Genomic DNA, 22,520 nt, shown 5'->3' on the forward strand with positions numbered 1-22,520 from the left:
CTTCCATTTGCGAATAATCGCACCAACTGTTGTCACCTTCTCACCAAGCTGCTTGGCGATGGTCTTGTAGCCCATTCCAGCCTTGTGTAGGTCTATAATCTTGTCCCTGACATCCTTGGAGAGCTCTTTGGTCTTGGCCATGGTGGAGAGTTTGGAATCTGATTGATTGATTGCTTCTGTGGACAGGTGTCTTTTATACAGGTAACAAACTGAGATTAGGAGCACTCCCTTTTAGAGTGTGCTCCTAATCTCAGTTCGTTACCTGTATAAAAGACATCTGGGAGCCAGAATTCTTTCTGATTGAGAGGGGGTCAAACACTTATTTCCCTCATTAAAATGCAAATCAATTTCTAACATTTTTGACATGCATTTTTCTGGATTTGTTTGTTGTTATTCTGTCTCTCACTGTTCAAATAAACCTACCATTAAAATTATAGACTGATCATTTCTTTGTCAGTGGGCAAACGTACAAAATCAGCAGGGGATCAAATACTTTTTTCCCTCACTGTAGTTTTTCAAAAGTATCTGTAATCTGATTACAATATTTTTGATGGTAACGTAACGGATTACAGTTAACGTTTTTTTTGTAATCCCCATGTAATCCGTTACTCTCCAACCCTGGGAATGGCTTAACGTAAATGTATTGAAAACCCATAGAGATTGATAGAGAACTCATCTTTTTATCTGTGCCATCATAGCGTCTGTGATAGCATGGGCGGCGCCATTGAGGCTATCTCCGTTTTGAAGTATTCTATTTTCTTCTTTATGATTGGCTGATCCCTCCTGATGACCTGGTTGGACATAACTCTAACGGGGTCACCAGGAGGGATCAGCCAATGAAGTTGGAAGTCCCACCAAGTTGACTACATTAAAATGGTGGAAGCCCCCAATGGCGCTCCCCATGCTTTTAGGGCCTTTTGGCAGCTAGAAGCCTCTATCATTCTCTATGTGAAAACCCTATTGAATGAAAATTCCACGAGAAAATCTGTTGGCCAGCAAGTGGGGAGGGTTTTCATTGGATGAATTACATTTATTGGGAGCGCAGAAGGTAGCCACACCTGCAGAGCGTGTTACGTGACGGAATAAGGTAAGTCTGAATACCAAATACTGAGAAGTACATAGGAAATGCTCGCCTTTTCTAAGTATGAATCTGCCACTCTTTAGAAAAGGAGCGCTTACGTGACTTGAACATTTGCCAAAAGGCATCTCCGGTTTAAAAGAAAACAAAATGATACACATATAATATGATAGATATGCAACATGAATACACTGACAGTCTATGTACAGTTTTCTTGAAGATGGCTTTGGCCATCTATTATGTGGTCTGGCATTATCTTGATATTGAGGAGGAGCACATAGAGTTTCCTAATAGACCGCGTGCAGCTCCACCATCGTTTGTGTGTTCTTCTCCAATGTTCAGTTTGTCTCTAGAACACAGTACCAAACCCACAGTAAAGAGACCAGTACTAGGACAAAGCCAGGGAGCCGTGGTAGGTTATTGGTTCCACTAGCTGCTAGCTTGAGCTGGTTGGTGTGGCGTTGCGACGTGGGGGTGTCTTCCTCGCTACAATGCACCAGGGCAGCCTGGTAAGACGTGGGCCTCTTCTGGGGCCGGTCAGGGCTGGAGCCATCCGTCGGCCTCTCCCCGATGAACAGCAGAGAGCGCCGTCGATGGTCCAGCTCCGTCTTGAACAGCTCGTACTCCTTGTGTGGCAGCTTGATCCCCAGGACGGTACACCCATCCGTGGGGGTCACGTCCTGCTCCACTCCCACCTCCCACCCCCCGCCTTCCCGCAGCTGCCCCGCATGGTCTCGTTGAGCACCCTGGCCGTGGCCCCTTCCAGAACGGTGACTCTGACCCGGGTTACCTTGAAGACGAACTCAGTCCCTCCCGCCACTTTGGCTGAGGGGCCTCCCTGGGCGTAGTGGCCCGAAGCCCGCAGGGTGAAGGTGGGCTGGCTGCAAGTGGGTTCCGAGTAGTGGCGGTAGAGGCCTTCCCAGGAATGTTCATCTGGGCGGAAGGTGAAGTCTCGGGTGAGGAAGAGGACGGCGGGCCGGGCTTCGCAGCGTTGGCTCACCCATCGGCCGTCCAAGGACAGAGGCGTTGCTGCAGGGACATGGGGTAACACGGGAGGGCGCTGTTCTGAGGCCCGGAACAGCAAGGTGCACGCTGGGCAGGGGTGGATGTGGTGCTGGTCAAATAGATATAGAAAGATTAGGGTTATACAGTAGAACTGTCATCCAAAATGGCAGGCTAGTTAATATGAAGCCTTGTATTGACCATAAAGTGGTATGCTTGTTTGGAGGTTGGGACACTGTTTTATGTTTCAGTTAGTTCGTTTATCACTGTGGAAGGTATTCAGCATCAGATGAAGAATGGATAGAGAGAGAGAGAGAGAATTACCAAATTCACTTACAATGTCCTGAAATACATTTTAATAAAATCCCTGCCTTGATCTACATGTATCTTATTAATGGGGAGTCCATAATCTCACCATAGCATTCTGCAGTGGCTGCTGGTAGCCCATTGGTCGATAGTATGTCCTCTGGGTCCAGTCTGTGTGCACGTCCCCAAGGAAGAGCTCCTGAACCAGACCTCCATGGGGCTGATGCTGGGTCTCCACTCTCACCAAGCCCAACTCCATCATCGAGTACCCCGAGGCACCCAGACAGTCCCTCCCTGCCCGGGCGTTGTACAGCTCGTACAGGCGCCCGGGTACCATGCCACCCAAGGTGAGGCCCACACACACGGAGGGTAGGCGGGCGGCCAGCTGGTGCATTGCACCTGGGCTGTGGATGACAATGCCCACTTTGTGGAGGTGGTGCTCGGTCTTGGTGGCACCCTGGGTGATCCAGGACGCTTGGCGCAGACGGAGCTTGCCCCGGACCACCAGAGAGTATGCGGGTTCCTCGCACCCACTGTCAGTGTAGTAGTGTTGCAGGGCTTTGAACAGGCGGCTTGGGTAGAAGGTGTAGGAACGGGTCAGGAACTCAGGGCCAGGCCGAACTTCACATCTACTCGGGAGAAAGAGGTTGAAGGGAGGTTGTCAGTTCCATTTTAGCAGCTAGCTGGATGGATGATTGATTGAATGACCTTAATGGTATGTGATGAAATAATTAATTATCTGGGTGTCTTATGCAAACAACAACCTTCTGAATCACCTTGAGGCTCATTGACCGAGCACACTTCCACAAAGACAAAAAAGGTGACAGTTGTGGAAGAGTTTCCCATATTCATCATTAGATTGCAAAGGACGTGATAGACATAAATGGTACATATTCAGGAAATAGCCTGTACCGTTCTAAACTTTATTTGGACAACACTTGCCTTGTTGACACCCAGCTGCCCTCCAGTCTTGGGGGAATGTCGACTGTGATTCTGATGCCGTCCTGCAGGTGGGGATACTGACACTGTGGCTCCCATTCCAGGCTAGTCGTGTGGTTGGAGAAAGATCCAAAGAGATCTATGGGTACCTCCCAGAGCGTACTACCCGACACAAGATCAGCTAGAACCAAGAAAAATAAGAACACTTCCAGTTATCACTCTGTCAATCGGATAAACACAGTTTATTTTTACCCCATACTGTTTATACGAAACAGAAACGCAAAATAATAATAAGCTTGGAAGATAATTATCAACCTCATCCATCATAAATCAGGGGTTACACACAGAACAACTAATAGCCAAAGGAAAATATTCACTCCCTGGGCTTTTCAGGTCCAAACAAGATTTGGTTGACTAGAAGCAGTTTGAGGGTTCACATTTCTGTAACTGTCCATGTAATGAGATGCGATGGGCTCCATTACAGGCCATATATAGATTTGAATCAGACCATGGCCACATCCACCAAGAGGACCTTTTCTAGGTTTGACACATCTATCAGCCAGCAGCTGGGCTCCAACTCACTTTTTTCCAATATGTGCGTGTGTGTGTGATATCTACATTGTGAAATTGAAATTGAAGTTTCAGACATGATTTGACATGTTAGGCTGCAAGGAAAGATATTAAAGTATATGAATTAGACCCTTCTTTGACACTTTTTATGTACTTTCACTGTGTTGGAATTATCATAGCTCAATCAAGAGTAGCAAACACAAACATGACAGCATGGTACATTTACTCCTATCAACAGCAATATATTTTACTCAATTTTATCAACATAAGGGATCTGATGCATGTACATCTGCAATCTCTTTCTTTATTTTGACTGCTATAGCCACACATTGTGATGTATCTATGTACTCGTTTATGTGCATCGATTGGCCTGCCTTGGATGGAGCAAGGCCCACAATTTTAACAGAGACCAAGACAATCGTGCCCGAGTTGATTTCTTTGATTGAACCCAAATGATACGAGCGTGAGGAGAGGGACTGATATCCAGCACGAAGATAACTCATTGGTAATAGGACGCTATGGCTCCTGTTTCAGTCTCCCCAGCCAAACGTCAAACAGCAAGGGGATGAGTCCCCATTGACACCCACTAGTTTTCCCTCACCCACCCTGTTCTTTCTCTTTTTCTATATCTGTTTCCCTCTTGTTCTGTGTCTTGTCTTCCTTTCCCTTAGTCCCTCTTCATCTCTCTCTTTTTTTGTCCCTATGCTGTCTCTCTCTCTCTCTCTCTGTGTCCTCATGTTGTCCCCCCTCTTTCTTTTGCTCTCTCTCTTTCTTTGTCCCTCTCGCTCTCTCCATTTCTTTGTCCCTATGTACATATTATATTCATCCCTTTACATTTGTGTGTATTTGTGTGTATAAGGTAGTTTGTTAGATTACTGTTAGATATTACTGCACAGTCGGAACTAGAAGCACACGCATTTCGCTACACTCGCATTAACATCTGCTAACCATGTGTATGTGACCAGTAAAATTAGATTTGATTTGTCTTTGTCTGTTCTCCCTCTCTCCCCGGGGGTAGGTGGGCTTCGTCATGGCCCTTATGGACAGCTTTATGGATGTTCTCTGGGTCGGCTACCGGAAGTTCGTCTCTATGTCCCATGTTTGTCCCAGATAAAGCTCACTTCGCTGCCCGAGTCACCACCAAGGCATCCTACTAGATGGCACTTTTCAGCTACTTCTTCGATTGGAGAGAAACCAATGTTTACTCAGTCAGCCAATCTACTTCCCTTTAAATCTTTCGGAGAGTAATTCGACAGCTTTTATTTTCTGTGGCAATGTCAGCCTAGGGATGTTTGTTCCTTAGATGTTGGAATGGTTTCTGCGTGCCATTGAAGCTGCCTTATAGGCATTGTGCGAGACTCACTTAGATACTCTCTCTGCTCAGCATGATGTTTGGTTTGGGAGATTTTTGTCTCGTTAATATACAAAATAATTGTCCAAAGCAGAATAAACATGGTTGCAATTTTCCCTCCCTGAAGATGTATTTGTTTATTCTCTGTGTCTCCATTATTGGCAAGAACCACCGTTAAACTGACTCATTTTGTTCCCTAGAGAGGACTTTGCTGAAATACTAATCAGGATTAATGAATTTGTTCCTCTTTGGTCATCTGACAAGTCTGTTTCAAGTTAGTAGAGAAAATGTGAATCACCATCATTGAATGGACAGGACTTATGAGATATGGCTGAAGAATCTTTTAGGGTGTAATATTCGGGCCTCTGTTTTGCCAAATTTTTCTAGTGTTTTTCAGGTGAGCTGTCATTCTGTTTCTCTCCTTCCTTGGATCTCATTTCAATGGGACATATGGTTGCGTTTACCAAAATAATAGAAGTTAAAAAAAAATGTGCTTTATAAAAACAAAATTGTACAACCTGGGGTTTAAATTATTGTACTTAATCTAAAAGGGGTTATTATAGCATGACTTGTTACAAGGTAATGTAGTAGTTTTATTTTCCATAGGTTTACAACATAATCTATTTTTTCTTAATTTAGATTATTAAGGTAGTTGTTTCTTAATTCAATGAATACCACTGATTCTTCACCTGTGGTCAGGGGAATATTCTAATTTGTTATTCAGCGACTCCTTGGTTTGCTATGAAGCTGAGGAATGGGGAGACATTTAAACCAACCACTTTCAATTTGGAGCTATGGATGCAAGGACTGACAGTCCATGAAATGAAAATTGTAGTATTGAACATGTTTTGAAGCTATGCATTGTTTTTTAACCCCAAAAAATGGAGTAAAACAACCTTATACTTTAGGTTATGATCTGGTAAAACTATTGGAATACTAATCTCATGAGGTATTTATAACTTATATTCTTCCAGAAGTGATGGCTATATACAGTATAATTCATTGTTATAGCCATCAAACATATAGCCATAAAGAATGCATGTATCAATCCCAAATTGCCTCTTTAGTTAAAATGATCAACAGCTGTACATATTGCAGATTGTACCTTAAATTAATGTAATTTCTGGCTGACTACCAGTCCTGGCTGTAACCTATGGAGGGTGCCAGTGCACTGCCAATGAGCCTCTGCTCATCAATGGCCTCACCTGTAGTATCTGACCAGCGTGTGGTCACAGTTAGAAACTCCAGGGGACAATGCAGTGAATCAAGTGTGGTCTAACCCCAGACTGCATTCCAAAGTTACCCTCCACAGCAAGGATCAGTGACATAATAGCAGCAACACTTTAATACGCGCTAAGAGACTGTGTACTACTTTTGACCAGGGCCCATAAGTAGTAAAGTAGTACATTATAAAGGGAATAGGGTGCCATTTGGGACATTACCCTAGTCTATCAGCCCTACAGCTGCCACCCAGAAAGACAAGCATGTCTGAATCCCAGCCTAAGTCATCTATCTACCTGCCTGGAAATTCCATCACAGGATCAATCCCACACACTGCAGACGTTGATTTATAAAAGGGATGCCATTTATGATGGACCTCTGGGCTCCTATTTGTTTGTTTGTGTTTGTGATTAGGGTTTGGCAACTCGGGCTTCTCCATCTCATGTCTCATTCACCAACTACCGGAGGCCAAGCGAGCGAAAATACTTTTTATGTACCTCTCTATTTGGACCTGTCTAGGTGCAAACACACATGAGGTGGGATCCAGGCGGTTTTTAATCCGCCACCCACGTCTTGTGGGGGAGTTGAGTGCTCAACGCCAGCCAGCCAGTCTCTCAGCCAGCCTGCTGTCAGACTTGAGTGTTTCCCAGTGCCTGTGGCCACTGTTCTGTGTGTTTGCCTCGCTCTCTTTTTCTCTCACTGCTTGTCTTACTGCTCCAATGCTGGAGGAGAAAACCCACTTTAACTGTCCCTGAATAGCTCCTTCACACACTGCTACATGGCTTTTGTGTGGAGCTAGCACCTGCCTCTTGATTGGGGCAAACTTGATGAAAAAGCCATGTTTACGACTCATTTCTTTTGGATGGATTTCAGAATATTTTCTCTTTTCTTCTTTCTCTTTCTGTCTTTGTTTCTTTTTTTTTTGTGTGTGTCCGGGGTCTGATGAGGTGCAGTTGGTCGGAAGGAAAAGCGGAAAGCTTCTTCGTCTGGTGTAATGAGTCTCCCAGTCCCCTGATTACTGGGGGGAGTAGGGTAAAAGGGAAAGGGGATACCTAGTCAGTTGCACAACTGAATGCTTTCAGCCAAAATGTGTCTTCCACATTAACCCATTCCCTCTGAATCAGAGAGGTGCGGGGGGCTGCCTTAATCGACATCCACGTCATCCACGTGTGGATGTGCGTGCATGCATGCGTCTGTAAATGCATATGTGCATCTGCCTGTATGTGCGTGTATGTGTGCCTGCATGTATGCGTCAGTGTGTGTGGGTGTCCGTCAGTGTGTGAGAAGCTTAAGTTGAGTGGTACAGTGCAGATACACTCTGTCTCCCAGGTTGAGTTGGCCCCGGCCCCATCAAGCACAGCTGCTTTTTCAGACACTGCTGCATTGGCCTCCACAGCAAGGATCAGTGATATAATAGCAGCAACACTTTAATAGAGGGAAGTATCTCACCGCCCATGTACAGATGGATAAAAAATATCCTCAGTTATCCTCATAGGGACAAGGCTTCTAACACATTAACATTTCCACTATATTCATACTCAACCTACTGGGCACAGACATCAATTCAACATCTAATCCACGTTGGTTCAGTGTAATTTCATTGAAATGACATAAGCAACATTGATTCAACCAGTGTGTACTGGGTGGGAATGTTGTGCATTCAGCAGTACACAACACTGATAGAAATATAATATGTAAAACAAACATGCCCCTCTGACATGTAGAATCAGGAATCATGTCAGCTTTATTCATGACATTTCTATCTACAATGTTCTGTAATGTTTGCCTGAAGCTTACTCAGCATTTCCCAGGTGCTCTTTTATCCATCAGTGGAGGCTCCTCAGAGGAGGACCATCCTCCTCAGTGTATTTCATAAAAATAAAAATGGTAAAACATAGAAAAGGTTATCCTTTTTAGATAAAACTATACGAAATATATTCAAGTCACCAAATAATTTATTAAAACACACTGTTTTGCAATGGTCTACAGTAGCCTCAACAACACTCTGTAGGGTAGCACAATGGTGTAGCCAGAGGACAGCTAGCTTCTGTCCTCCTCTTGGTACATTGACTTCAAAACAACACCTAGGAGGCTCATGGTTCTCACCCCCTTCCATAGACTTACACAGTATTTATGACAACTTCCAGAGGACGTCCTCCAACCTATCAGAGCTCTTGCAGCATGAACTGAAATGGTGTCCACCCAATCAAAGGACCAGAGAATGAAACTAGTACTGAACACATAAACTACAGCTAGTTAGCACTGCAGTGCATACAATGTGGTGAGTAGTTGCCTCAAAGAGAAAGATAATAGTAGAACAGTTTTCAACAAATTAATTTCTTAAATGAAGGAGAAGCAAGCGAGAGAGATTTCGTTAAAAAAAATCACTTTCAGTTTCACTTAGCTAGCAAATGCAGCTGGATAGTTTAGTTACTCAAACACCCGTCTCAGAGGGATGCTATGTTATCTAGCTGGCTATGACTATCCAACACCGCACTGGAACTCTTCCAAGTCAAGGTAAGCTTTTGGTTTGATTAATTTATTGCCACCGGGGGCCCTCTGGTGTATTTGCTTACTGAATATACACGTTACTGCATGATTGTAGCGGGTTTACTAACGCATTAGTTCTATTAGCTACGTTGACTAGGACGTTACTTTAGCTAATATGGGAACAACGATGTAGGCCGTGTGTAGCGGTTATGACATAGTTTGGTTTGGAAAGGTTTTTTCGCCTGGTCACGTACAGCTGATGCGTTGTTCATTGAAGTCCACAAACGAAGGAAAAAGGTGAGAGGAGAAGAGTGCATACAAGCTAGAATGAATACAACGTGGCTGCTGTGATCAGGGATGTATTCATTCTGCCGATTCTGTTGAAAAACGTCTCTTAAACGGAAGCAAACGAAACGGGGATTAACATACCTGCATTTGTCCAACAGAAACTATTTTTTACAACTGTTGGACTAATGATTACATCCTATATACGCTACTGCAGGCAAGAGTGTGCAAGGCGGTATTGAATGTGTCACTGTCTGTCCATGTGTCACTGTCTGTCATCTCAAATGTTTCTCTCGACCTGTGTGGCCTATGTTGTAAACGTTCATTCATAGGCTAGCTTGTAGCAACCTCATGATGAGTATAGGGAAAATGTATGTTTCATGTATTAGCCTAAACTACGATGTTACATTGAACTGCGTGAATGGAAATGAATGACAGTCATCCAACATGCTGTAATAGAAATAAGGCCATGTTCATGATTTTTGTTGTTGTTGTCCTCCTTCATCATAAACGGCACTAACCGCCACTGTTATCCATATAGCAGCTTAAATCAAATGTGACTTTGGTATAACATGTTTATCATATCAAATTATTAATTATTTTACTTGCCTTTATTAAATCAGGTAAGTTATTGGAAATACATGATGACCTTACATATGGGCACCTCTTATCACATGGGCACCATGGGACGGTCTGTGTCACAAATGGAACCCTATATACTATATAGTGCACCACGTTTTACCTGAGCCCTAAGGGCCCTGGTCAAAAGTAGTGCACTATAAAGGAAATATGGTGCCATTTTGGACGCATAAAGTTTCAATGTACCAACAGCCATTCATCTCCTCAAGCTGTTACATCCTCCTCGCGCTATAGCAGCCTCAGCCATTCAAATTCTCTCTCTCTAAGACATCCTCACTGGAAACAACAAAGTCAGTCAAATCGGGATGTCTTTCTGCATGGGTTTAAGGGCGTTTCACAGGGGGCACCAGGTTGGTTTTGTTTTTTCCCCATCTCGAGTGTCCCCTCAAGTCGTATAGCCACCCATTGTTGTCTTTTCATCAAAGTTAAACCTGACTTAATCCGGCGGCCCTGTTTATTTAGTCAAGGGATGAAGGGGGGGGGGGGTGTTCTTCCAATAAGGCCTGCCAGTTCCCTTGTGGTTCACTCTGGCTCCTATTAACCCAACAGTACTCCGCACATTCCTCTCTCCAAACACTACCAATATTCACCCACAGACACTGTGGTGAAGGCAGGAGCTTACCATCAAAAAGTCCAGTGACGTTATGGAACCAGACGGTGGCTACTGTTATATAAATATATACACAGGTGATATACATTTGAATGAATGAGGTCAGATGGGTTAGTGAGATGAGTAGGGTGATAGGAATGTTAGGGATGGAAGGGATGAAAGGCAGGGATGAAATCGGGATTCTGAGCTCTGAGAATTCAGTGGCTGTTATTGCAAGTCTACTGGAGCTCTGATTGGTGCTTTCACTCTGTCATTTGCATGTAAGTTCTACAGCAGGAGGGTCTTTAGGCCGTATAAACATCATTTATTTAATTTACAAAAAATGAATGTCCATTCTAGTAATTCTATTTCTATGGTTTATGCTACCTCCATCTTGCAAGACTTGTACTTTGCACCAGGAGGGTGGTTCTACTGAATGTACTCTAATAGGGATGTTTCACTCAGGGTCAGGGATATAAAACAGAGATCCAACTTTTCAAAGTTTGAAACGATCCCTAAGAGCAACAGTCAGCACCTGACATGCAATGCATGCTGGGCTACTTACAGAGCACAGTGGAGAAGATAACAGAGCGAGAGAGGGGGAAGTTGATTGTCTATTGACGTTATGGGGCTAGAGCTAATTGGTGGGTTGGTTTCATCTTAAATAGATAGTTCACCTTTTTGAGAAGTGAACTATCTCTTTAATTCTTTCTGTTTGGGTTTGGTGAAATTCTAACAGTTGCTGGGTGTCAACGCTTTTCTCATATGATATGGTGTTTATCACATGCAAAGTTCTATTTGACTCTATTTAGTCTAATTTAAATCCAGGGTTGCTCAGTCATATCTCGCCAATACGATTCAGGAGGAGGGGAGGGGGGTACAACTAAGAGAGAGGTGAGATAATTTGGAATTATGTAAATAAGCCAAGTATTGACATTGTTGGACATTGTTGCTGTGTTGTTGCAACGTTAAGGTAGAGTTGCCCAAAAGTCTGAATCAATATGGAAGATTCTTAGTCTAAAGGCCCAGTGCAGTCAACATTCTGTTTTTCCTGTGTTTCATATCATATTGTATAAGAGATGATAAAACTAACACTGCAAAAGTGTGAACAAATTTGATTTGTGTTATTTCCTGACATTTGCTGATTGAAAATACACTCTACAAAGGACCTTCTAATCAGCAGGTTGGCATGGGCGAAGTTTCAGCATTCCATAGTGACATCACTATGTGGTAATTGGTTAACAGACCAATAACAAAGAGAGTTCCAAACATGTCTGCTAATAATAGCAAGTTTTCAGTTTCTCCCTCTCCACTAAGACCACTCACTCCCAGCCAGTCCTAGCAAAATTCTTGCTTGAGAAATAGTTTTTTGCTAAAAAGCAATTTTTGTCCATTTAAATGGAAATCTTTTACGCTAAGGTACTTTATTGTTACCAAGAAATTATTTGATATTTGTATAAAAAAAACAGCTGCATTGCTCCTTTAAGTCATTGCTTAGGTTATTGTCTATTTGGAAACCCTTTCGAATGAAGTCGTCTTGCATTGTTTGCGTGGGATTGTCATGAGACTAACATACCACCTGTCACAAGCTTGATGTAATCATTGCGTGCTATGAATGTGGGACCAAATACAGTCTGCACTTTAACCTCATAGTCATTATATTATTTTTAAATCCAAAGTGCTGGAGTACAGAGCCAAAACAACAAAAAATGTGTCACTGTCCCAATACTTTTGGATCTCACTGTATATGGTTCTAAATAACATAATTGCTTACTTAATTGTCTGCTGTGGATTCTTATCCTATATTAATTGTGTGATTTTCACACCAATCATTTTTGTCTCACTTCATAAACCTTTTGGAATTATGGTCACTGTCCCAATACTTTTAGAGCTCACTGTATGTCCAACCACTAATGAAAGTGAATGGGAGTTCCTTGGATAACAACTTTAATCTACAAACAATGAGAAAAAGTCCCTTGGGTTTTGGTGTAAACTAGACTCATGGCATGTGTCTGGGCCCAGGGACTCAAAAGCTCCTGTCTACCCTACTTGACTTGAGCAGAAGCAAAATGAAAAACAGCTCTTCAAATACCAATCTATTGGCCCTGAGCAGCGGGTGTATTACGATGATTATGAGTGGGCAGATGCCTCCCGCCGTCTCCTTGCGCATCACTTTAACGGGCCCTGACGGGCAAAATGCTTGTCTCCCCCAAGGCTACTGGGAGGAAAATCAACTCTAAACGCTATCCTGAGGTAGGTCAGTTAATGGTAGTGTCCTGTTATTCCATCTATTACCATAATGGCAATATTAGTTCCAGGACAACGCTTCCCTGCTCCTGGGGAACCATGCAAGGCTTTTCAAGAAGGCTTTTCAAGAAGGACTCCTGGGCTTACTATGCTGTTTGTCTCTCTGGAGAGAGAATGATAGCCTTTGATAACAGACTTATTCTTCACTAATCTAATTTCAGTAAGCAGTGTTTTTACAAGGTTATAATAACTTTAAATATGGGACTTTTTTACAATGATTTTAATCTTTCATCAACAAGTTGCATCATTGCTAAAGTCCTCGGCATATTTCTCTTAATGTAATGTCCACTCCATGCTCTTTCTGATAGACACACTGTTAGAGGCACTGTCAATTGTTCTCTGAATTTAACTTCATGTCAGACAAGTTTAACAAACATTTCGAAAGCAGATCAGCTGTTGTGAACCATTGGATGCTTTTAACTACTGCCCCTTAAATGGTGGATACCTGCTCAAAGTTTCAACAACTTCTGATACAGTGATTTCAAAATTTCAGCAATTCAACAGTTAGACGACAGCCCTAGCGGTAAAAATAAACGAGCTATTCGCTAGTTAATTTGATCACTGATTATGTATGCAATCATCCAGTTGTATTGCTTTGTTACAACTTTGGATGAGTCAACTAGCAACAAGTTGTTAAAGACAGGTCAAACATACATGATTCATATTTTTGTAAGTGTTTAAGCTATCCTTTAACACCTTGGTAAACAGCGCAGAAAAAGCAGTTCACCTTAGATTATGTTTTTGAGGAATCTGATTCTCAGCAATAGTTTCAAAGCAATGTGCTTTAGATATACGTTCTCATACATTTTTTAATCCATGTTAAATATATTTTTAAAGATCATAAACTGTATGGGAAAAAATTGTATCAAATTCATGGTGCTGCAATGTAATCTGATTACTCAAGTTAAATAAATAAACCATCAAAGTAGGCTTTCATCTGAAATCATGACCCAGTTCAGTGAATTAAATAACATGTAAATGAATACATGTAGCCTTTAAAATCGACTTCTGAAAATATTACATTTTGGTGAAGATTCACCATAATTGACATAATATAAATCAGCTATCATCATGGAATCATATGCACATAATCAGGCTTCAGTTTCATTTGAAGCTTGGCTGTTAAAGCTGTTACTGTCCAGATGCACAGTAAGTGGACAAAAACTGGGTCTCGAGGGCAACCAGAGGACACAGACAGACAGAGAGAGAGCGTAAGTGTGAATTTACCTTTCCACAGCCACAGTACCCAAAGTCCCCTCAACAGGCGAGTGAAATGTCCTTTTGACATGATCCCGCTCACACACACACACACTCAGAGAAAGACCCTCAAAGTCCACTGTGGTCCAGAACAAGCAGCCTCTTCAATACGTGCTGGTAATTTAGGACATCACCATGCCAAAGATTGAGAGAGGAAAGCCCAATAATCCAGTTTGAAATGTGGTCCTTTACAGATAGTGTTCGTTGGTTTCTTCTTCTATTTCAGCTTGTCCTCCCATGGTATGAAATGCAGTCCACTCAGTCAGAATAAATTGCTTGAACCTCCTCACACTAAACTCAGTGGTAGAGAAGAGGATTTCTCTCTCAGTTGTCTATCTTGGTCCTGGGCTGCACTCTGTTTGCGTCCTGTGCATGTGTGGCTGTGTGTGTGCTCCCGTCTGACTGTTGGTTTGAGCGGAGAGGAGTGAGTGTGCGAGAGAGAGAATAAAAGAGAGTTTAAAACTTCTCCAACTGAAGCCTCTGGGAGTTTTTAGAGTAAGTTGCAAAAGGGCAAAGAAAGAGCTGCAGGCCACAACACAAGTGAGAAACAATCAAATCCCCAACATGTCTATAAAGCGAAAAAGTCTTAATACTTGAGAGAATTACCATGTATAATGTTTTTTAGCGATTTCCCTCCTTTTCCGGTCGCCTTACTGTACATTATAAATTATTATGCCTCTAATTTGTGGTAGCTACATACAACACAGTACACAGCCCCCAGATCACACCTCACTGCTGAGGCACACACACACACACACACACATTCAAAGGGCAGAGTTGACATTGCTGACCACTGCAGAGGTAAAGTGGGGGTTTGCTGGGATTTCAAAGGTGGCTGCCAGGGCAGTGTTGGCAGGGGTTCTGGGATCAGTGGGCAGACTGGGGCTCTGGCTCAGCCCCACAGACGGATAATAGAGGTGGGTGGCTTTTGGGCTGATCCCAGGCCAGCCAATTGGTTCCCTGAGGAGGTTCTACCCCGGGTGTGAGGAGCTTTGATCCACTCCATGCAAATGGCTGGAATTTTCATACACTCGCACACACCAGTAGCGTAGCCAGACATTCATTGGTGGGTGGGCCTAAAGAGATTTGGGTGGGGGGACAGCTAACTTCCTGCGTTGTTTTAAAGATAATCTCATGCTATTCTACACCTTTTGCCATGAGGCTGAGAGAAACTGTTTCATTTTTATAGCTAATTAACCTGTTAGGGCTAGGGGTCAGTATTTACACGGCCCGATAAAAAACGTACCCGATTTAATCTGGTTATTACTACTGCCCAGAAACTAGAATATGCATATAATTATTGGCTTTGGATAGAAAACACCCTAAAGTTTCTAAAACTGTTTGAATGGTGTCTGTGAGTATAACAGAACTCATATGGCAGGCAAAAACCTGAGAAGATTCCTTACAGGAAGTGGCCTGTCTGACAAGTTCTTGTTCTTCTTGACTCTCTTTATTGAAAACTGAGGATCTTTGCTGTAACGTGACACTTCCTACGGCTCCCATAGGCTCTCAGAACCCGGGAAAAAGCTGAATGATGTAATTCCAGCCCCTGGCTGAAAAACATTAGCGCCTTTGGTAAGTGGTCTATCAGAGGACAATCAGACTGAGGCGCGTGCACACGGTGACCCCATGTTTTTATTTTCTCTCTCTTTGAACGTAAACACGCTTTCCCGGTCGGAATATTATCGCTTTTTTACGAGAAAAATGGCATAAAAATTGATTTTAAACAGCGGTTGACATGCTTCGAAGTACGGTAATGGAATATTTAGAATTTTTTTGTCACGAAATGCGTCGTGCGCGTCACCCTTCTTTACACTTCGGATAGTGTCTTGAACGCACGAACAAAACAGAGGATATTTGAACATAACTATGGATTATTTGGGACCAAACCAACATTTGTTATTGAAGTAGAAGTCCTGGGAGTGCATTCTGACGAAGAACAGCAAAGGTAATAACATTTTTCTTATAGTAAATCTGACTTTGGTGAGGGCTAAACTTGGTGGGTGTCTAAATAGCTAGCCCTGTGATGCCGGGCTATCTACTTAGAATATTGCAAAATGTGCTTTCACCGAAAAGCTATTTTAAAATCGGACATAGCGAGTGCATAGAGGAGTTCTGTATCTATAATTCTTAAAATAATTGTTATGTTTTTTGTGAACGTTTATCTTGAGTAATTTAGTAAATTCACCGGAAGTTTGCGGGGGGTATGCTAGTTCTGAACGTCACATGCTAATGTAAAAAGCTGGTTTTTGATATAAATATGAACTTGATTGAACAAAACATGCATGTATTGTATAACATAATGTCCTAGGTGTGTCATCTGATGAAGACCATCAAAGGTTAGTGCTGCATTTAGCTGTGGTTTGGGTTTATGTGACATTATATGCTAGCTTGAAAAATGGGTGTCTGATTATTTCTGGCTGGGTACTCTGCTGACATAATCTAATGTTTTGCTTTCGTTGTAAAACCTTTTTGATATCGGACAGTGTGGTTAGATTAACGAGAGTCTTGTCTTTAAAATGTTGTAAAATAGTCATATGTTTGAGAAATTGAAGTAATAGCATTTCTAAGGTATTTGAATAACGCGCCACAGGATTCCACTGGCTGTTGCGTAGGTAGGACGATTTCGTCCCACCTTCCCTAGAGAGGTTAAAGCTAAAATATAGGTGTGTGACTGTGATAAAGCCACTGGATTATGAGCTGTCTTGTATGCTAAATTAACAAATGAAGTAGGCAGTGGAATGCACATACAGCCATAGAAGCACAGTGGCCTATGCCTTAAGGCAGTTATATTCATGGGATCACGTCAACTCCTGCTCCCCTGCTCTGGCGCTCGATGTCACCGGTCGACTAACCACCGGTCCTGGCAACACTTCTTTACGCACACCTGGCAACTATCATTACGCACACCTGCGTCTCATCATCAGTCATCAGTATATATAAGTGGTCGGCGAACAGGGACACCTACTTCATCAACACCATGACCAGCTGGCTCATTTGGGGATGGCTATGGATAAGGTCCTCCACGTTCTTCAACGAGTCGACATTACTCAAGGTGCGTCATCTCCAAACTACCACAAGTCGACCCAGCGAGCCAGTACCCCAGCCCATCCAGCAGTCCGTTCTGGACAGCAATGCCCGATTGCCCCTCCCGGACAAGTATGACGGGGCTCTATTGAAATGCCGTGGCTTCCTACTCCAGTGCTCCCTCCACTCATCAGATGGGAGCCCCCACCATCGGTAGGTCCAAGGTTGCCACGGTTATTTCTCTGCTGACTGGACGGGCGTTGGAGTGGGCCATGGCTGTCTGGGAGAGAGGAAGAGCTGGGTTCCTATGAGAGGTCCATAGCTCTGTTCAGGGGCGTCTTCGACCATCCACCATAGGGCTGAGAGGGGGGTGAGTGCCTACTACAACTACGGCAGGATGGCCAGACAACGGCGGAGTACGCGCTCACCTTTCGGACAGTGGCAGCATCCAGTGGATGGAATGAGCCGGCGCTCTGCACCCTATTCAGAAGAGGATTGCGCAAAGAGGTCCAGACGCAGTTGGTGTGCCGAGACGTCAACCTATCCTTGGACGCCCTCATCGTGATGGGCATCCATCTGGATAAACTTCTTTGGGAGCACCAGTACCCCCATCGCCTCTCTCCCTCCTCCGTTGATCATTCTGAGTCAGAGCCTGAACCCATGGAGGTCGGGGCCACATGTCTCTCCGCGGCTGAGCGACGCCATCGTAGACAGCTGGGGCTCTGTCCTTAATGTGGACAGGAGGGGCACCAGCTTCAATGGTGTCCGGTACGTTCTAACCAGAGGTCCACAGGAGCAGAGAGACAGCCACGTGATCATCCGTCTCCTGGGTTAGGCGTGAGTATTCTATCATCACTTTCCGGCAAACCTTTCCTAGTGATGTTTTCACTGGCTTGCTGTCCTTCATGTTTTGTTTCTACAGCTCTAGTGGACTCTGGTACTACAGGGAATGTTATTGACCAGGCCCTTGCCTCCTCCCTTATCACCTCATACCCGGATCCCACTGGATAGTCAACCACTGGGATCTGGGAAATCACACACATCACTGCACCACTCACCTTCATCGTGGAATCCATACATCAAGAAAGCCTGCCCTTCCTCATCATCAGTGCACCCGTACACACGATCATCCTCGGGCCTCCCATGGCTTCAACGTCATAACCCCACCATCTCATGGCCGAGGATGAAAATCACAGACTGGGCACTTGAATGCTGGAAGATCTGCGCCCGTGCATTGATTACAGAAATCTAAATTCCATCACCACGAAGTACCGGTACCCTTTCCCATTGGTGCCTCCCGCAATTTAACAACTCAGCAGGGCCTGGTTTTTCACCAAGTTGGACCTGCGGAGTGCGAGGCAACTGAACCCGCACCAAGCCAGGTGAGCCCTTTTTCTGTACCAGATTCGATTTCACACTGACATATCACCCAGGTAAAAAAATTATCAAAGCCGATGTCCCGTATCTAGGATTCGGGAGAGGTTCCTATCTTGAGTGCATCCATAATCTCGCCCTCTCGAGCCCCCGTGCTCTGGGACGTAGATGTGGACATTCACCAAACCCTGGAGAGGGAACCCGCATCTGCCACCTGTCCTCCTGAGCACACCTACATTTCCACTGGGTTAAGGGATCAGCTATTGACCATGACGCATACAGCTGTCATCGCTGGACATCCAGGTATCACCCGCACCATTCAGTCCATCTCTGGAAAGTACTGGTGGCCCACCTTGGCGCAGGACGTCACTCGTTATGTCAACTCCTGTTCTGTATGTGCACATTCCAAATCCCCCCGGAATGCTCCAGCAGGGAAACTCCTTCCCCTACCCGTGCCTCAGCGCCACTGATCTGTCCATTGACTTTGTCACTGATCTCCCCTCTTCTGATGGTTTTACCACCATTTTGGTGATAGTGGACAGATTCTCTAAATCATGCCTTTCATTCCTCTCTCTGGTCTCCCTACCGCTGTCCAAATCGCTGAGGCACTGTTCCAGCAGGTCTTCCAGCACTATGGCCTTCCGGAGGATATCGTCTCCGATCGTGGCCCCCAATTCACATCACTTGTATGGAAAGCTTTCATGGAGAAGCTGGGGTCATGGTCAGCCAACTTCCGCGTACCGGCCTCAGTCTAATGGGCAGGTGGAGAGGATGAAACAGGAGCTGGGAGGTTCCTGAGGTGCCACTGCCAGGACCGGCAGGGGGAGTGGGCCCGATTCCTTCCTTGGGCTGAATACGCAGAGAATTCATTGTGACACTCTTCCACCAGGCTGACACCCTTCCTGTGTGTTCTGGGTTATCAGCCAGCTCTGGCTCCATGGACTCCTCCAAGCCAGACCGAAGATCCTGCAGTGGTTCAGGCGCACAGAAAAGGTTTTGAATGATGCCGATGTGAGACTCCAGCATGCCCTCCGCTGTCAGAAAGAGCAGGCGGATTGCCACCACAGTGAGGCTTCCGTGTTCCATCCTGGTGATCGCATCTAGCTCTACACCAGGAACCTCCCGCTTCGCTTGCCCTGTGAGAAGTTGAGTCCCTGGTTTGTGGGGCCATTCTAGGTCCTCTGGAGGGTCAACAAGGTAACTTACAGATTACAACTCCCCACTAACTTCCGGACCTCACCGTATTTTCATGTTTCCCTCTTCAGGCCGGTGGTTCCTAGTCCTCTGGCGGATGCCATCCCCCACGACACCCCTCTGCCTCCCTTGGACATTGAGGGTAGCCCTGCCTATGCCATCCAGATCACTCCTGGATTCCTGACATTGTGGAGGTTGTCTCCAGTACCTGGTGGACTGGGAGGGGTACGGTCCAGATCCCAACATCATCCGAGATTTCCACCTTCGTCGACCAGCCGCTCCTCGCTCTCGGGGCCGTCCTCCTGGCGGGTGTCATCCTGCGGCTGGAGCCGCGCATCGGGGGTACTGCACACATCCACTCCTGCTCCGGCGCTCGACGTCACCGGTCCTGGCAACACACCTGGCAACCATCATTACGCAAACCTGCGTCTCTTCATCAGACACACCTGGACTTCATTACTCCCTTGATTACTTACCCTTTATATAGCACTATTTTGTTAGCATTCATTAGGTAGTATTGTTTATGTTTCTATGTCAGATGCTTCTCTTGTTTTGTATCGCGCCATGTTCGTTATTATTGAACTCACTAACTGCACCTGTTTCCTGGCTCCCTGCATCTACATTACACATGGCTTATTGGGGGTGTGGCTTTCAGTTAGTTATTTTTGAGCCACCATTCCCATGAGAGTGAATTTCATTCTAGTTCATCTGAATGTCATTCCAGTGCACTGCTCGCTATGAATTCTATCTGATGGTGTTAGCCATTAGGTAAAAAGACAATGTCCCGTTTGCAAAGGTTGGTAGAGTACTGAAAATCTGTACTTTAGTAAAAGTTATGGCTTGGGGTAGATTGTAATTTACTCAAGTAAAAGTAGCCCTCCTAAGAAACGACTCAAGTAAGAGTAAAAAAGTGTCCGGTCAGAAAACTACTTCGGGACTGTACATTATTTATAATGTGGGATACCTGGAGATGCGTTGATCCTGAACCCAGGGGCCCCTCAGGGGTGCGTGCTCAGTCTCCTCCTGTACTCCCTGTTCACTCATGACTGCACGGCCAGGCACGACTCCAACACCATCGTTAAGTTTGCCGATGACACAACAGTGGTAGGCCTGATCACCAACAATGACGAGACAGCCTATAGGGTGGAGGTCAGAGACCTGGCCATGTGGTGCCAGGGCAACAACCTCTCCCTCAACATGATCATGACAAAGGAGATGATTGTGGACTACAGGAAAAAGAGGACCGAGCACGCCCCCATTCTCATCGACGGGGCTGCAGTGGAGCAGGTTGAGAGCTTCAACCGCCCTGGTGTCCACATCACCAACAAATTAACATGGTCCAAGCACACCAAGACAGTCGTGAAGAGGGCATGACAAAACCTATTCCCCCTCAGGAGACTGAAAAGATTTGGCAAAGGGTCCTCAGATCCTCAAAAGGTTCTACAGCTGCACCATTGAGAGCATCCTGACTGATTGCATCACCACCTGGTATGGCAACTGCTCAGCCTCCGACCGCAAGGCGCTACAGAGAGTAGTGCGTATGGCCCAGTACGTCACTGGGGCTAAGCTGCCTGCCATCCAGGACCTCTATACCAGGTGGTGTCAGCTGAAAGCCTTACAAATGGCCAAAGACTCCAGCCACCCTAGTCACAGACTGTTTTCTCTGCTAAAGGCACCGGAGTGCCAAGTCTTGGTCCAAAAGGCTTCTTAACAGCTTTTACCCCCAAGCCATAAGACTGCTGAACAGCTAATTTAATGGCTACCCAGACAATTTGCATTGACTCCCTCCCTTTTTTTACTCGCTGTTTATTATCTACATTGCCTTCAGAAAGTATTCAGACCTCTTGACTTTTTTCACATTTTGTTACTTTACAGCCTTATTCTAAATTGGATAAAATAAAATCCTCAGCAATCTAGACACAATACCTCATAATAACAAAGTAAACATTTATAAAACACTAAAAATAGAAATACCTTATTTACTAAGTATTCAGACCCTTTGCTATGAGGCTTGAAATTGAGCTCAAGTGCATCCTGTTTCCATTGATCATCCTTGAGATGTTTCTACAACTTGATTGGAGTCCTCCTGCGGTGAATTCAATTGATTGGACATGATTTGGAAAGGCAAACACCTGTCTATATAAGGTCCCGCAGCTGGCAGTGCATGTCAGAGCAAAAACCAAGCCATGAGGTCGAAATAATTGTCCGTAGAGCTCGAGACAGGATAGTGTCAAGACACAGATCTGGAGAAGGGTACATTTCTGCAGCATTGAAAGTGACCTCCATCCTTTTTAAATGGAAGAAGTTTGGAACCACGAAGTCTATTCCTAGAGCTGGCCGCCCGGCCAAACTGAGCAATCGTGGGAGAAGGGCCTTGGTCTAGGGAGGTGACCAAGAACCCAATGGTCACTCTGACAGAGCTCTTGAGTTCCTCTGTGGAGATGAGAGAATCTTCTGGAAGGACAACCATCTCTGCAGCACTCCACTAATCAGGCCTTTATGGTAGAGTGGCCAGACAGAAGCCACTCCTCAGTAAAAGGCACATGACAGCCCACTTTCTCAATCCATGAGAAACAAGATTCCCTGGTCTGACGAACTTAAGATTGAACACTGGCCAGAATGCCAAGCATCACATCTGGATGAAACCTGGCACCATCCCTACGGTGAAACGTGGTGGCAGCATCATGCTGTTAGGGTGTTTTTTAGTGGCAGGGACTGTGAGACTAGTCAGGATCGAGGCAAAGATGAACGAAGCAAAGTACGGAGAGATCCTTCATGAAAACCTGCTCAGACTGGGGCAAAGGTTCACCTTCCAACAGGACAATGACCCTAAGCACACAGCCAAGACAACGCAGGAGTGACTTTTGGACAAGTGTCTGAAGGTCCTTGAG

General features: G+C 44.7%; 1 protein-coding gene across 1 annotated transcript; it reads right to left on the reverse strand.

The window, feature by feature from the left end:
• Window positions 1–434: 434 nt before the first annotated feature.
• Window positions 435–14,706, reverse strand: LOC106565073 (protein APCDD1-like). The gene is given in 5 exon segments (XM_014131703.2): window positions 435–1,781; window positions 1,784–2,192; window positions 2,496–3,015; window positions 3,329–3,506; window positions 14,005–14,706. Coding segments are annotated over 5 exon segments (1,533 nt in total). The 5' UTR covers window positions 14,066–14,706; the 3' UTR covers window positions 435–1,416.
• Between the last annotated feature and the right edge of the window lie 7,814 nt (window positions 14,707–22,520).

This window comes from Salmo salar, chromosome ssa12 (assembly GCF_905237065.1).
Source record: "Salmo salar chromosome ssa12, Ssal_v3.1, whole genome shotgun sequence".
Taxonomy (NCBI): domain Eukaryota; kingdom Metazoa; phylum Chordata; class Actinopteri; order Salmoniformes; family Salmonidae; genus Salmo; species Salmo salar.